We start from the raw sequence: 17,915 nt of genomic DNA on the forward strand, positions 1-17,915 counted from the left end.
AGGAAAGCTGGGGTGAGCACGCAGGATCTTGTTAAACTTTTAAGACCAAGTGTAACAAAAAGGCATCAGATTTATGTACTGTAAAAATGTCTTTATTAAATAGCGTCACCTGATATACAATCATAAAATAAATTCAATACAATTCCTGTTTACCACAAAGTGCGATAGTGAAAAACATAACAGTCCATAAACCGTGTTGGATGTTAATCTAAGTAATAGAACACAGCAACATGAACTGACATAAATTACCCAAACAGGGAGAGCGCCCATAAATGTTTAAAATTGCCTGAACCAAATAGGGTTGTATAGAGCAGTTTACATCCCCACAAAAACACCAAAAGCATCATGTGCTTCTTTTTTTTTTTTTTTAAGCCCAAGGGCTTTAGTTCACAGTGAGTCAACGGACAACAAGCTTTAAGAGCAGATCATCGGAGCAAACTTCTGTAGGCGAGGGAGGACAGATGGATATTGTAGTGGTCTGGGAGCTGTTCATTGAGGAAATAAATAGAGCAAAAGGGTGTTAGATAAATATTAGAGCTGCTTTTTACTAAATCAAAAGTCACAGAAATAGAAGAAATGCCAACAGAATAGGAAGAATTAAGGTGATAATATTCATTCAGTTTTGTGTCAAACAGCAATTCATTATGTGTCAAAAAGAATCTGTAGGATTATATAGAGAAGGCATTTTTCATGTGAACATAAAGGAATGTAAAATGTGACATCCAGCAATTAATCCCTTGACTGTATAAAAATAAATAAATAAATAATTTTCAAAATTATAGAAAAGTCTATTCTAGCCCTTACAATAGGCCAACATGTAGGTACTGCAACATTAGTTCTACCAAGATATGGTGTCAAAAAGCAATTTAATGTGCTTTTAAAAAATGTCCCAAAAAAGATTATTTAATTTTTGCACACCCGGGGGCCAAGTTTAAAGTAGTAGGACACAATAAATAGTGTAATCTAAGGCAAAGAAGAAGAAAGTGAGCTTGTGTGTGGGCTACCTGCGCCCCCAGTCTGGAGAGATAGCGATTACGAAGGAGAAATGCGGACAGGGGTTTGATATGAGCGTGCTCCTCCTGCTGCTGCTTCTTCTTTAAGATTTGCAGCCTCTGTGGCACCCTGAGAGAGAGCAAGAGAGAGAGAGAGAGAGAGAGAGAGAGAGAGAGAGAGAGAGAGAGAGAGAACACGAGAACATGATAGAAGGGGGAGCAAATAGAGACACACAGAAATGATAGATAATACAAAGTAAGCTTTAAATATAATACAAAAAGATGCATTTGTACAGCCTACCAAGCAAACAAGACACAATGCAATGCAAAATCACTTTATCTTTTATTTGTTCTTCCAACCCCGAGTTTATACAGTACAAAAATAAGCCTAATTTCATTTCTCTAGATCAAACTTGAGGCAACTTTTGAATATAAAAAGCTGAAAGTTCTAATCCAGACCCTCTTCCTGAGGCAATGAGTTTCAGGGGGAGCCATGAACAGCACTCAACATCCAACATTAGATCAGACGGTTTAATTTTTGCCAGTAGGGAGCCCCTCATCCTTACAAACATTTCACAAAAAGGTCTTTAATCAGAATTATTAGACAGTTCCTACTGCAGTAACTCGTTTCCATATTAAACGATTAACAGCAAGATAAAAGCTCAATCCCAAGTGGACTACTGACAAGTTTCAAAACAACCCATTATTATTCCTCAGTCAGTGGTTTGGGCATTCATCATTATACTACTAGGCAAAAAGAAGTTCGTTGTCAACGATTAGTGTTAAGCCAAAAAGAGTTTTGATCCAAGATTACTGTCCCAATGGCAAAGTAATCCTACTCATTAGGATGCGAAAGACACTAATTGATTGTTTAGAAGTACACTACACTTTTACTAATAAAGGCATACCAGTTGGTACTCTGTTAAAAAAAAAAAATCACAAAGTTTCTTCGTCAGATTCCAAAGCGAACATGGCAGAACATCTTGGATACATGGATTGATTTGGGGGGGGGGGGGGGGGGGGGGGCGGGGGATAAAGAACTTTAAAAGAAAAAAAAAAAAAAAAAAAAAACCACATTCCATTACTGTTCTTAACACACCCACATTGACTTCCCCATGCTATTTCCCCCTAGAACACACTAGTTTCTTAGCAAGTAATTAAGTAGACTTCAGGAAAGGAACCTTTCCAGAAGCCACTACCGCATTTAAGATGGATGAAGTTGTTTAAGATATTAAATACTATTACATCTATCATGAAGGCTGATTTATCTTTATTACGTCCTTCTGCTAGCTAGTTAGTAAAGCAATAAGTGTGAAGGAAATGGATTGTACAAAACACCAAGCACAATGTGTTTTTGGCAAAGCAAAGATGTGTACCTATTAAAAAAAAAAAAATAATAAAAATAATAACAATAATAATATTTTATTATATATTATATATATATATATATATATATATATATATATATATATATATATAATTATTTTTTTTAACCCGCCCTCTTATACCCTCCTCCCTTTGTGCGCCTAACTTTACAAAAACCATGGCAAAACCAGTACTGGAACACATTGCCAAGCTCCTAAGTCCTATAAGGTTAATCAACAAAAGTATTTTCAAACTGTGCATATATGCAGAGATCAACCATTTTGAAGCATATTTGCTGTTAACGTTAACAATTAGCCTGCATTTGATTGAAATGCAATTGGGTCAATAATATATGTACACATGAAGACAAAGACAAAGCATCCCTAGAATGCTCCTATGATACTTACTTTGCTTTGTAATATCAATGATGCACAAATGGAAAAAATATTTTTAAAAAAATCTCTAAAATGACAAACGGCCATGGTCTGAAATATTTAAAAGACTGCTGATATGCTAGAAATCTTTTGGACTCCAATTAAAAAAATAAAAATAAAAAGCTTGTATAATTTCAGTCATATTATTTGTAGATATAAAACCAAATCCAATTTTCTTGATGAATACCATGTAGATTATAATGCAGAGACTAAATACTGTGGAAAAGATACAAACATGATGATTACTTCACTACATGCAATTGTAAGGTGACTATTTATATTTAAAATTATTTGAAAAACTGTTTGACAGCAATATACCACAGGTTGAAGTTTAAAAAAAATAATAATTAAAAAAAGGATTTGTTTATAAGTCTTAAAAAAAGATAAAACCATAAAATATCAGACTCAGTCAAGTGATGTCATGTAAAAAGTTAGGAAGTGCCACAACATAGCTTCTCACAGCGGGTGAGGTAACAAAATGTAGGGTGTTGTGAATCTGTGAACAGATAAAGCATAAGCTACATCCCAGTAAGTTTTCCCAGTGGGTGAAGATTCACCAGTGCAAAAGTCTGTGGAAAGAACTGGCCCTAAATGATACCAAGAGTAAAAAGGAAGTGGTATTTTGAAGGTGTCCATGACAGTGCCAGCTGCTCTGAGGTGGAGTTAAGAGAGTGGCGAGACGTCCTCTCTGGCATGACCCAACCAGCCAAATCGATCCGATCCTCCTTTCAACCTGTACAATATACCAATCCCAATGTGAACACAGTGATTATTAAAAAGTTCTATCTGGGGGGAGAAGGCTATTTGAGACAGCCCTATACCAGTGTGTTGGGATTAGACTGGTCAGTGTGATGAAGAGGAGTAAGTAGTGCAGAAATGCCCATTGGTGGGTGATTGACAGGCTGAGTTGTCCAGTGAGACAGATCACAGCAGGAAGGGTGGAGCCAGTGGACTGAACAGCTATCACCTGGAACACAGCACACAGGCTTTGTTACAGTACAACACACATGCATTATACCCACTGGGTGATTACTGGGGGTGAGGAAGTTGCCATCTTCTTAAGTACTGTACGTCTCATATGTTAACTTACTGATGTCATACATGATATGCAGAACTGGTGTTTTGTATTTTAGCTTGCTCACATTTTATATACAGTAATGATTTCAAAATATGAGTGTTCCTCATTTCCATTTACAGGTCTTGTAGACAGATCCAAGTTATTCAGTACCAATTCCAGTGCATGGCACGGATTTGGGTTTTCCTGCAGTGCATTAACAACAACAACAACAACAACAACAAAAAAAAAAAAAAAAAAAAAAACACCTTCAAATAAACACTTCAAAATCTGACAAAGTTAACAATGCAGTCCATGGCCCTGACTCTGAATCTGCATAACTTTGTATTATCTGAGCATGAAGAAGTCTCTAGAGGTGAAATCATTAAGAGTTCAAGCTGTAATGAGGAAAGTGATAAAAGTTAAGAGGTCAAACCATAATGAACTCACTCTGACTCAGCAGAAAAGCTCTTCTGGAGTTTGGCTCGGGCTGAGGCTGAAAGGTTCAGTTCTCCACCTGATTAAAAACATGTGGCGAGAATGAGAAATGCATAATGAGGCACATCATTCTGGTGAAATGCTAGAAATTGAGTGATGTAGTTTCCTGTCAAACGTACATCGGACAAGGTCCGCAAAGTAAAGCATCACCACTGCTATCACAGCCACTGTTGAAAGAAAAGAACAACATATTACACCCATATAGTGCATAATAAACCGACAACACAATGTACCATACCCTCTAGATGTTTTGGCACACTTGATGAAAACGCACAATCTATGAATAAAAAGAGCGGTTCTACAAAGCGCTTTCCACTGTTACTCATTCTCACACACCAATGGTAGCAGAGCTGCCATGCAAGGCACTAGCCTGCCATCGGGAGCAACTTGGGGTCAGTGTCTTGCCCAGGGACACTTTGGCATGTGGGCCGGGAATCGAACAGCCAACCCAACTTGTTCTACCACTTCAGCCACACTGTAATAAGTAATATTTTGAGCTCAGATACATGAGAGATACATGAGAGATATAGATAGAGATTTTATATATATTTCATTAATTTTTTTAAATGCAGTGCAGTTTAATTTACAAACCACTAATTTCAGAATTATCAGCACATTAATACAACGAATATTAAAGTATTTTTTGACACCTGCCCTGTAGAGAGTAACAGCACTAAGTCTATTCCTGTAATGTCTAAAAAGTTTACAGACACATGTAGAAGATGCTTGGGCCACTCCTCCACGCAGAACACTAAGCTCCTTCACATTCTTCTATTTGTGCATGTGAACTTCCCTCTCGAATTTGGATCAGACCAGTAGGGTTCCCTTTTGTCACCAAACATGCTGATATTTTGCATGACCAAAATGGTCTCCTCTGAACACAACACACAATGCCAACTGTAATTCAAATGGCACTTGGTGAAGTTGAGGTGCTGCATTTTGTGCAATGCTCTGTGCAATTGTAAAACCGGTATCTTCTAAAACTGGGCTGTTTTTGCCATCCTTCGTTATCCTTCTGACTGTGCTCATGGCCCAAAGTATGCCAACTTTCCAAATATTTCAGACATGTGAAAACTGCATTATTGTGCTTAACTCTCCTATTACGTTATGTGTCAAGTTGACCCATTTCCACATTTGAGATGTCCGAAATACTGATTAATCTCTTTTTCTCTTTGAAATTTTTTGGCGGTCTTGGACAAGCCATAATAAAAGGTTAACTGTTCTTTTTGTGTGTATTTAAACTGTGGAAGTCATTTTTGACCCATAACATAATGTATGCAACTTTTTTCTGCCCCAAATACAATAGGAGGGTTAATGGTATTTTTAACCATGTACATTTTTTTTTTTATCCATTACCCGATTTTTGCAGGTCAAACAACCATCTGTTTCTTTTGTGTTTAAAGACCTTTCATAAAGGATGACACAAATTATTTAAAATGTTATTAAAGGCAATGAAAAAAAGTATGTGACATCCACCTCCCAATAGTTTTGCAAGAATGATCATTTAAGCAAAATAAATCCTAAGGGGTGTCAATACTTTTGGCACAGCCCCCCCCCCACCGTCTCGAAAATAGATAATTTAAAAAAGCTATTCTAATAAGATTGATTTTTGTAAGAACAAAGATAAATGATCTCTTCTCTTTTTCGAAAATTAATGGATTGTGTGCATTGATTATTTTATACAATAATTGTTGCTCAGTTTTATGAAGGGTGCCAATAATTCTGGAGAGCACGGCATGTTCTTATTTTCCATAGACCGTAAACCGAGTTACCAGGTAGAAAGGTCTGACTTCAGGAGATGCACAGCAGCATTAATGGTCCTGGTTCCACAGTGGTGGAATGACATGCTTTTAGCAAAGTTGCAGCAAAAGTTATGCAAAGTTCAACTTTGTGGAAACCAGTGTTTCCACCATTTTGTGAGAGCTTTATGAAGGGGTAATATTCTCATTCGCTATGATCAAATCCATAGAAAGGTCATAGAAAGAGCTACATGTGGCGAACAGAGAGATGCAATGCGGCGACGTAGCGAAAAATGGAGGCTTCACGTCTACAGTATATATAGACTCAATCATCACACAGCATTGTCACTCACAGCAGATGCATGCACAGAAGAACACCTCCAGGAAGAGGTAACCCTTGCTGTCGAGAATAGCTCCTGCTGCCATGGAGATAAGTGCCAAACCCAGGTTCTGTATGGACTGCATACTGTTGCGAGACAGGGAGATAGATAGAACAGATGATACAGTTGATTAAGATTTATGAAACCATATTTTAGAGACGTTTACCTAGTACATCTCTATATATCCATTCAGCTTAAACAGGGTAATCAAGAGTAATTCATAGCACTGTATAAAAAAAAAAAAAAAAAAGTCAAATTGGGTTCTTACAATCCATATGCTGTTCCCAGTTGGTGTTCTGGCACTACAAAGGCCACCATTGGCCAGAGAGCACAGGCCAACAGCGAATATGACAGACCCAAGAGGACCTATGGAGAAGAATTAAAAATGTACACCTATACACACACACAGGACAACAGTCACTGAGGCTCAGTCTGCCATTTGCAAAGACTGGTATTTTAAAAATGCACAATGCTGCCAGGTTCACACTACAAATACTATCAAAAATGGTCATATTGTGCTTATTATTAAAGCTATCGAGACACACGATTGAGATTAGCTCTTCAACGGACAGGCATACGTGGATCCACAGCAATGATGAACTAGTTAATTTAATTCTTGAGATTGTACAAAGGCTTTACCATAGCAAACCAGGGGTTCCAGAAGGTGAAAGCCAACATCATATGAGCAATCAGTGTGGTGACCACGGCACACAGAACCCACGTGATGTTCTTGCCCGTTTTATCCACCATGAAACCCAACACAGGGGATGCTGGAGCTGAGATGATGTACACAATGCTGGAATACAAAGAGAAGATAAATGGCCTCACAGGAACAACATTGTATTTCATGCCTTATTATGCATACTGTCTAAATATTAGCAATCCTCCGTCGCCACTCATATCACAAAATATACAGTGCCCTTGACTAATATTGGCACCCTTGGTAAATATGAGCAAAGGCGGCTGTGATAAATTGTATTTATTGTTTAACACTATACCTTATAATATTGCCATGTGAGATTACCTGTTTATTGCTCTTGCCTGGGTCGGCGTGAAGTTAAACTTCTCAATGAAGAAAACCCTGCACAGGAGTGGATAAATCAGACAAATTAAGACTGTATAAGAAAGCAATTACTAAATATGAAATATCTGCACTCAAAATGAATTAAGCAAGTTCATGTAGCACATGAAATGAATTGTCAGTCATTTTATATTATATATATATATATATATATATATATATAAATAACACGTATATACATACTCTGGGAAGATACAGTGAAGTCAGAAAGCCAGAAATGTGGTCTCAAAAAACACTTTTTGCTACTTTTTTTGCGACGAGATTTTCACCATGCATTATGATTTCATAGCATGCAGAACTTGGACGTATGGGCTGTCGATGCATCTTTATGTATGCTTAGAGACAGGGTGCAAAAGAAATGTAACAGGACATATGGGATTAAAATGCGTATCTGATGAGGATTAAGATGCGTATCTGCTGTGCCATGTGTTTAAAAAGGTTTCAGAAATGGGTGTAGTGATAACTGACTCCAAATGCCAAACTGCATCAACCTTTGCAGCGAGATAGAAAAGAAAAAAAAAAAAAAAAAAAGGTGTTCGTGGAGAGTGAAGAAATGAGAGGATGGAGACTGAGGACATGTATATATTGTTAGAAAGGATAAACTTGAATGATTTCCTCCTTATTGTTACAGTAAAGACTATGATGTGAATAAGTAAATTTTTGCTATCTTTGTAAAACGGAATAGAAGCACATTATTTGTTATTATCATCATCATCATCAACATCAACAAAAGTAGCCTTAGATTTTGCACCTTCCAGCACTCAGAAATGCTGATGTGGCATAGGCAGAAATTGCTTTTAAACTCCCCTGTGAAAGTCTTTTTTCAGTTGCTTTTGATATCCATTGAACAAAGTGAACATTTCCTGCCAATGGGCAATTTGGCTTTGAGTACAAAATGCTAGCTGGGATCAAATAACGATCTGCAGAAAAAGTCAACGGACTGTAGAGAAATGCAAACTTCAGATATGGCCATCAGCAAAGCAGCTTTCCAGTCTGCCAAATTGATCAATCAACTTCACTTTACCTTTTTTCCCCCCTTCTCTTTCACATTTATTTATGTGAAATAAATGCAAAATAGTTGCCATGCATTTAAACCTGAACCAACAGCTGTCAGTAATTTTTAGACTTCTTCTGTGTCCATGTCCTAAATGATTGACATTTTACTAAAGGATGCCTCAGCAGATCTGTTTGTTTCTTTGTTTTGTCCACACTGGATATTACATGGATTTTTATCCCCTTGTACTATTGAGTTTTCACAGCCTGGAGCCAGAATACTGGTCATTAATTTTTCCATTTGAGTAAGACATGCCTGTTAGATGAGCGATACTGTTTAGAGAACAACAACAATACGACACTGTTTTAGCTCTGCAGTTTACGACTGCTTGTAGGAGCATATATTGGTTCTGCATTTGTCCAAGAGCGTAACTTAATGACCATTTGCGCCACAAATTTCAAATAGAACCGTAGACATACACATACATAAATAAATATATATATAAAAAATAGTTGTATGTATAGTTGAATGTTTAAACCATCTCATTTTGAAAACCACATTTAACTGATTTAACTGTCCACTAAACATACTAATACATTCGTAGTTCATTTTTATACTAACATTTCAAACATCTATCTGAGGCATTCACATTACAAGAAGAGAGTAGTACTGTGTCTGTCTGTCTGTGTGTGTGTGCGCACGCGCGAGTGCGCATGCGAGCGAGCTTACTGTCCCAAGCCAATAAAGGGGAAGATGGCCACATAATATCCCACACAGATGATGAAGATCATCCACAGTTGGAAAGGGAAGTCCTTTACATCCTTCAACTTGATCACTTCACCTACACACACACACACACACACACACACACACACACACACACACACACAAATAATAAAAAGCCAAATCACTTCCCTTTTCCAATCACATCATTTAATGCCCTGTTAAGCAGTCATATTGACAGCATCATATAGGAGGAGGTATGAAAAGCTTTTAAGGTTGAAGGAAAGACTGTAATTATGTCCCAGATGGGTCCTAATCCTTACTGCCAATCTGCATGTAATACAGGTCACAAAAAAGGCACTAGGATCAGCAGAATATATACTGATATCCTTATCCAAGTGGTGCTTACACAGACAGGCAGTTGAACACCTTGATGTTTATAGTGTACCAGCCATAAAAAAAAAACAAAGAAAAACAAAAAAAAACAACAAAAACAACAACAGTTAACTGACCAGTCTTTCCCTGTTCCTTTTTCAGTATCCTCTCTGCCCGCTTGTCAAAGTAGGCCAATAGCAGAGCACAGATCAGAGAGAAGACACACGTCGAGGCCGCTGAAAAACAAGTCACGCGCACACACACAAACAGACTTCAGTTCCTCTAAGAGATAATCAGCTAAACAGCCACAAATTCCACCACACAGTTTCAATTGTGGATATTCACATGCATTCGTCTGTCTGCAACAGGAAACTTCTGTGCACCGAGTCTAACACACATTTTTATTTAACATAGTATGTTTCTGTTCCACTGGAAATTGAAATGAAATGCATTGGAAAGTATCAGAAATTCTGTCCACAGCCATTATTACAGGTGAGTGAAGTTCAATATGAAAAGCCATTTAAAATAGAACTGCTTAATGAAAAAAGGGAAACTTCAACTTTACAAAATGAATTACTAAGCAGAAAAGGGAAAACGGTCGAGCTGTGCATGATCTGGATTAGAGCAGCATGAGATGGAATGGTAACAGAGCAGAAATGAAACTGGAAACTCAATGACACGACAGCTCTCCGGCTCCAATTTAATATTTTTTTGTACATTGTAATGAAAAATGGCTTTACATTTCAAATGAGCCTTCCTGACAGTGTAACTAGAGACTCGAGCTTTAAAGATTGAGCATCAGATGATATGAATTTGGCAGAGAGCATTTTTCAAATGGTAAGACTTAACCAGTGCAAAGAGTTTATCCTGATATAATGCAGATGTGCTTGAGGGTGAGGGATCATATCTATACAGAATAGATTATCAGAGATTTCATATAAATAACCTTAATACATTCATTTATATGGAAATGATTAAGCTAGGGTTCATTTCTACAGCCATGATTTCTACATCATCATCACGGGCCAGATTCACAAAGATCTTCGTAATGAAGAAGTTAAGAAAGTTCTTAAGATAAATTCTAAGAAGTTTGTAAGAACTAAGTGCAATGCTTAAGAACAATTAAGTATTCAATATTGCCAAATTGTAAATATATCAATAGGAGACACGTCATAGGAGAATGTACTTGCTGGAAAGTGGAAACCATTCGGCTGATTTGACATGAAGGAGAAGAACAGAAACCAAAACAATAGGCAAGAGCTAAAATATTGTAGTAGTTATGCATTTTTTTTTTATATGTTACAAGTTTCATAATGTTGTAATGTTTAATATTTGAAACAACCCAAAAAAATCAGTGAAAAATCTTACCCTTTGGGGATCTACAACAATGTTAGTATAACTGAACTTAATTTACGATGATTTTTAAGAACATTCTTAAGAAGAATTTTTGGGAATGCAAAATATTCTCAACTTTTTTCTTAAGATAAAAAAAAAAAGGAAAGAAAATAGCAGTGTGTAAAAACACATTAACTCAATGGCATACTCTGTTGCACTGAAAAAAGAGTTTGCAGATCGTTTCATTCTATCCCACTATACTTTTGCTTGACGTTGAAAATTAGCCACTTACCGATCATGAGTGCAACTCCGAGAGTGAAGGGGCCAGTGTGGCCCAGCAAGTTCGTCATTTGATCATACACCCAGCTCATGATGTTCATGTTCACTGTACTGCCCTAGAAGGAATCAAACGCATACAAACAAGGTTAACAGGCTGTTGGGGAACAGTTAACTCTCAAGGTAAATAATGCCATCATCCTTATTTTCTGTCAATCCTATCGCGCATCCTAGTTTTCATTCATTATTGTAATATTTGCATTTGTAAGTGAAGCTTAGTACGAGTTTTTAAATACAGAACTAAAGCAAAGTCATTTAATACATGAAGGGCTTAATTTTTTTAGAACAATTTTACTCAGTATAGAATTAAAACATACAACAGTGTCTTACAGTATATATTTTTTGTAATTAGGATTTTTTTTTTTAACAGGGAACCAAGTCTAAAATTAGTCCAAACTTGTCTCCAAATCTAATTACTGTATACACAATAATTTTTTCACCGCCTGAGGCACTTCCTTTTTACCCAGAAGCCACCCATGCATCTTTTCTCACCACTCTCGCCATGCTGAGCTGCAGGCCGAATACCAGGTTAAGCTCCTTCCCTTTGAACCAGTTCACAGCATATGTGTTCTGAGCCACAGCCAAAGACTCTCCTCCAATACTGCATATTGAGAAAAAGTGTGCTCACAGTAATGCAAATCATCACTACCTAAAAAGTGGATGTTTCCGCCAAATAGTAGCACCTTACCCGAAAACAAAGCGCCCCAATTCCATCAACCAGAAATGGTTGACCAAAGCACCCATGGCAAATATGACCTGCAAAAAAAATATCAATATCTTACACCAAGTATTGGAGGAGGCCAATTACAAACAGGGCTGTGATGTCGCATATGGGTATAAATACAGACAAGTGAAAATTCTCTCCACCACCATAATCAAAATTTCTGGGGACATGCAGAATCTATGCCAAAGTGCACTAAAGCTGCTCTCACACCTTGTACTAAAACTCAACACAATACCAAAGATACTTTATCCAGTTTTTATTTTTCTTTAATTTAAAAAGTCTGGAGGATTAAGTAGACATTCTGGATTCTAGCTCAATAGCAAACAGTACAAAATAACAAAACTATCACACTCTACTGACAATTATGGATTATGGCACATACAGTATCACTTTAAATTTTGATTTTAGAATTAAATCATGTTCACCAACCAGCTACACAATAATAGTCATCCACGCATTTTAAATCTTTGTCAAGTAGTAATATTATAATACATTACTGTGTGAGCAATAATGATTAGAATCAAAGATTTGCCTGTTGAGCTTTATAGGGACATCAGTACTCTTTAAAGCATGTCTTTTTAAAAAATAAATAAATAAAAAAAATTAAAGGAATTATGGATATGTATCTACCTGTCCAATACACACAAAGAGTGCAAAGATGATTGTCCCCATCCTAGAAAGAGCGACAGGGACAATTAATAACTACTGACAACCTTACAAGCATATAAACTCAAACTAGAGCAAGTTACAGTTTTAAAATCATCATATAAACTCGGTGGTTTAATACCACTGAACGTGAGATGTGGAGTACAACTCTGTGCATACATGGAACAGAAATTTTAGTGTTTCGTTTAATCTGCTTAATCTACAGGGCGTCCAGAAAAAAAATGATTAAAAAAAATAAAATAATAAAATAAAAAATAAATTAAAAAAATCAGGAACCAATGAGAGTAAAACTACATGTACTTATGTTTTGGAAATATTATTTACAAACATATGCACTACATGTTCACCCTCATGCGCTACACATTTTCTCAGCCGCCGTATAGCGTCATTGCAGATTTTGCTCAATGTATTTGGTTCGACATATTTGCTCAACATATTCCCATTGGTTCCTGACATTTCAGACACCCAGTATTAAATCACACCATTTTAAAAATTTTGTAAAATTACACACAAATATATTGGGCTTACCTTATGCCAAACACCCTGTCCAACAAAAATCCTCCCAGGAAACAGAGAAATACATTAGGCCATGAGTACCAGGCATAAAGCTGCATGAATTTGGAGGTGTTTAACTGCATATCCTATGAAGAGAGAGATAAATGGGCACACACACACACACACACACACACACACACACACACACACACACACACACACAGAGATGTCCATTACAAATTCAACAGCTCAGTGGCTGAAATACGAATGTTGACGACAACAGCTGGAATTTTAGACAGATTTCATTTTTAATGCCAAAATCCGGAGTAAAATTTACTTTAACATTTATATCTCCCAAGTGAGAGCAACAAAATTCTGACCTTCTGTGGGTCATATGAGGCACACAACAGAGACGGGTGTGTAATCTGTTCATAACTAGTTTTGTCTATGTGATAGATTGATCACATATACTCTCAAATAACATCATGTCCCTTGGCAAGCAATAATTTTGAGCAGTAAAAGTCCAGTTTAGAAGGCAGCAAAGACATTTATCTAGCAAATCACTAAAGGCTGGAGATGTTATGTCAAAAATGTGTCACAACAGAAATACAGATACCTTAACCATCAAAAGATCCTTTGAGGTACCAAGAATCTGTGTATGAATGTGTATTCATTTAGGAAGCAATACAAGCTGTGATATCATTGCTCCCTGAACAAATGTTTACCCCAAAGCGCACAGATTTGTCATTTGTACTGCAATTTTCCAACAAAGCAAGACTGTCCTTTTAAGCCATTTTTACAGACATTGCCCAAGAGGTCAACTACCTTTTATTTCAGTTCATTCTCTGACCTTTTGGATCTTTATACCGTCAAGTGAAAAAGGAAGCCATGGCTAAGCATAAGAGTCCATAAACGCAAGCGTGGCTTTAAAAAAGGGAAATTTAAAAGACACCTCGGTTAGATTTTGTTGATAGTTTTGCAGCAGTGGTAGAAACTAGAACATACATATGACGTGTGAACTTCACGTATCTCTTTTTGTGTTATATTTGCTGTTCAGTAACAACTTACACAGGGAGATGTATAGCTGACATTCTGCATTAACCGATCTAAATAAATAAATAAATAAATAAATAAATAAACTTTTAAAATAAAAAAAGTAGAACAAAACACCAATGTGCATTTGTTGTAGGTGACTTTCTGTACGGAGATACTTATACTACCTCGGCGGGGGGGTTGCTATAAACTACATTATACCAGGAACCTGTTTTACGTACGTTCCACAACATGAATTGAAGTATAAACTGAGAAAAGCAGGAGGTCACTCCTTAATTAATAAACAAATGTTTGCTGGCAAGAACAGAACTATGGGATGTGCCGTTATAGCAAAATAATCAACATCAGGTTCAGCTGCAACACACACTACATGGCCAAAAGTATGTGGACACCTATCATACCTGTGTGTGTGTCTTCCCACAAAGTCAGAAACACTCAATTGTATAGAATGTCTTTGTATGCTGTACCATTACAATTTCCCCATTCACAAATTCACATTTTTGGTATTAACTTAAGAAATCCAAACATTAAAGTCCATAAATGAAGTTATGTGTACTAAAGAGGAATGACACAGGAAAAAAAGTATTGAACATGCTAACTGAAATTTATTTCATACTTGGTGGAGAAGCCTTTGTTTGTAATGACGGTTTTAAGACGCTTCCTGTATGTAGAAATTAATCGGCTGCAGTATTCAGGTGCGATTTTGTCCCATTCTTCTAAACATAGTCAAAAAGTTCAATTTTGCTCTCGTCTGACCAGACTACACTCTCCCAGTATTTCATAGGCATGTCCAATGGAGTTGTAGCAAACTTTAAATGAGCTTCGACGTGCCTTTTCTTTAGTAATGGAGTCTTGCGGGGTGAGCGTGAGCAGTGGAGTGCATTGTCCATTGTTTTCTCTGTGACGATGTACCTGCTGCCTCCAAGTGTTTCTGGAGCACTTTCCGAGTGGTCCTTGGCTCTTGGGCTACTCTTCTGACTACCTGGTCAGAAATCTTGTGAGGGGCTCCTGTGTGTGACAGGTTGACGACGGAGCGATGTTGCTTAGACTCATGTATAATGGCCACAATGGTGCTTACCAGAGGATTCAGAAGTTTTGAAATACGTCTGTATCCGATTCCATCAACATGTTTTGCAACAATAAAGTTGCAAATGTCTTGGGAGAACTCTTTGCTTTTACCCACCATGAGATGTTTCTTGTTAGACACCTTGGTAACAAAAAGCATTTTTATAGACCATCAACTTACTAACTCTATATATATTATTTTGCCAGATATTAATTTTCCAGATAGGGGGTAAAACTTACTTATGGATTTCGGCTGGTTCCTTGCCTTGGAGAACTGCTTTTTCTTAGCGTGTTCAATACTTTTTTCCTGTGTCATTCCACTTCATTACACATAACTTTATATATGGACTTTAAAGTTGTGAATTCTTTATATTTCTGGATTTCTTGAGTTAATACTGATGTGTGTTGAACATTTCATGTGAATATCCTCATTGGAAATATATTTACTGAGAAAATTTGACACGTTCAATATTTATTTCCCTCACTGTACTTATTGGATTGTGCAAGATATGCATTTGTTTTGGGGTTTTTTTTAACACCAGATGTAGTCACCAAACAGATCAACCGTTGTTATATGGATAATTGGATATCTGGGGCAAAATTTTGAGTAGATTCATAATCAAATTCAAGTTATAGTTGTTTCCCCACAACAGCATCACTTGTAGATGATTCATATTGATGTGATGTGTGAAGTTTGAGAGTTTGCTATTTCTGTTGATATGTCAGCCATGTCATGTTTAGAATGAACGTCCCAAACTCCAGTCCCATGTCAGATCTCGGAAAATATCTGATCACCCTGCTTAAGATCAAGTCAGTCCAATCAAATCAATCAATAACAAAACAGCACCATGTTCAGTTCTACCTCAAAATCAATCACTACCTTAAAAGAGGATTTCCTATAAGGAAAGCATGAGAAAATCAATAAGACAGGAAAAGCAAATAAAGTAGGAGGGGGACGAATTAAAGGGCATATTAACAAGCTTTCACACAGCAAACAAACAAACAAACACTCTCTAACCTGGATGACTTGTTTCTGAAGAGCAGCAGGATTGTCATAACAGAAGTAGCTTCCTGAAACCGAGTAAGTAGAAAATTAATTACATTTTGAAAGATTTTAGGATACATTAAAATTCTGTTTTGTAAGTGTAACAGTATCACAGCTCTACTCCTCAATAACAAAGCTGAGTGTTTACAACGGAAGTTAACAAAAAAAAACCCAACAACTCACCGAATCCTAAAAAACACATGAAAACAAGGACAACAATTCGGTGTAATAAATGATTCGGGTCACAAAACGGGGACATCCGCCTTCGATTTCCAGCATCATGGCCAGTTTCATCTAACAGCCCTTGAGTTTCTTCCCTGCCAGCCATTTTAGTGCTGTACCTTAAAACCTCGTAGCCTTTAATAAAGAGCAACGAAAGTGTGGCTTTTTTTTTTAAAGGTCATGTGACCACAGAAAGTCACGTGACTATAATAGCACGTGCTTCTTTTTCTTTATTCCCCGGAAAGGATTTGAAGAGACACAACAGACCAGGAGGCTCGGGACACGGTTTCAAATTCCAGCTTACTGACTATTTTAATATAATAAGCAGGGGAAAAAAATAATAATATCAAAGTCCGAAAATTCTACATATGAAATTCATCTTGTATTTTGTCATGGGGTCCCCCACGTGCAAAATGGTTTCGCCTGCGCGCTCAGACCAGAAAAACAACTCACTGAACTTCAACAAGAGGAATGGAGGAATGGAGGGATGCATGCGAGATGCTTAGTCACACGGTCTCAGTCGATAACGCATCATCAGCTCATTTAACCCTTTACACCAGACGTCTGTCTTTAAATTGCTGCACAGTTGTAACAGATGTTTAGTAAAAGACCAGAAGGATTAATAACAGATTGTGTCCCAGATCTGGTCGAAATGCAATTGAACCTTATAGGATTCACTATAAAGATTGACTATTTATGCACAATTTCACTCTCACTCACCACACTGAGCATGAGGCAGGAATACATGCTGAATGAGACACCCCCATCACAGTGTACCATGCACACACAATCCTAACACTCATTCAATCCTAGGACCAATCCACCTAATGGCATGGTTTTAGGAATTGGGAGGAAATCTGAGAAAGTGGAGGAAACCCACGTGATAAGGGGAGAACATGCACAGGAAATCCAGACAGACAGCCACCCAAGCTGGGGGATCCAACCAGGAACTATGCAGCTGTTAGGCAGCAATGCGCCTGAGTTGAAATGTGACTGTTTAAAACATATTTACCTCTCTTTTACAGTTTATCTATAAAATAATCATTTAAAAACATCAGACTCAACAGAAACACAGTTTAAAAAGAACCAACACAGATATACCAGAAAGAAAAGGGTGGGTCAGTGGGTGGAGTTTATATTAAATTCACATACATTTATTTTTTACATTCAGAAAGGGAAATATAAACTGATAATTTAAATAATATAGGTCATTTTTAAGTAAATTTTTTTGGTCTTCAGTTTGTGCCAAAGATATATAAGATTTTGCACTGAACTCTACATATATAGACTACAGCCATTTAACTGCAACTGTTCAGTTGGAACCACTGTTTACTGATTT

At 37.0% G+C, this 17,915-nt stretch overlaps 1 protein-coding gene across 2 annotated transcripts; it reads right to left on the bottom strand.

Moving 5' to 3' along the window:
* Nucleotides 1–45: 45 nt before the first annotated feature.
* Nucleotides 46–17,554, bottom strand: mfsd1 (major facilitator superfamily domain containing 1). Of its 2 annotated transcripts, XM_053651270.1 has the most exons (17): nt 16,538–17,554; nt 16,328–16,380; nt 13,225–13,337; nt 12,661–12,703; nt 11,995–12,062; nt 11,799–11,907; nt 11,263–11,365; nt 9,773–9,871; nt 9,267–9,378; nt 7,487–7,543; nt 7,102–7,258; nt 6,731–6,828; nt 6,436–6,548; nt 4,463–4,510; nt 4,296–4,362; nt 1,005–1,110; nt 46–485 (listed from the first exon to the last, which is right to left on the bottom strand). In XM_053651270.1, the coding sequence occupies exons 1-17, from the start codon at nt 16,680–16,682 to the stop codon at nt 426–428; spliced, it is 1,551 nt and encodes a 516-aa protein (XP_053507245.1). In that variant the 5' UTR covers nt 16,683–17,554; the 3' UTR covers nt 46–425. The 2 variants fall into 2 exon arrangements, with proteins under 2 accessions (XP_053507245.1, XP_053507244.1); XM_053651269.1 differs by lacking the exons at nt 46–485; nt 1,005–1,110 and adding an exon at nt 2,483–3,758 and having other exon boundaries at nt 16,538–17,544.
* Between the last annotated feature and the right edge of the window lie 361 nt (nt 17,555–17,915).

The sequence above is a fragment of the Ictalurus furcatus genome, chromosome 20 (genome assembly GCF_023375685.1).
Source record: "Ictalurus furcatus strain D&B chromosome 20, Billie_1.0, whole genome shotgun sequence".
In the NCBI taxonomy this organism is placed as follows: domain Eukaryota; kingdom Metazoa; phylum Chordata; class Actinopteri; order Siluriformes; family Ictaluridae; genus Ictalurus; species Ictalurus furcatus.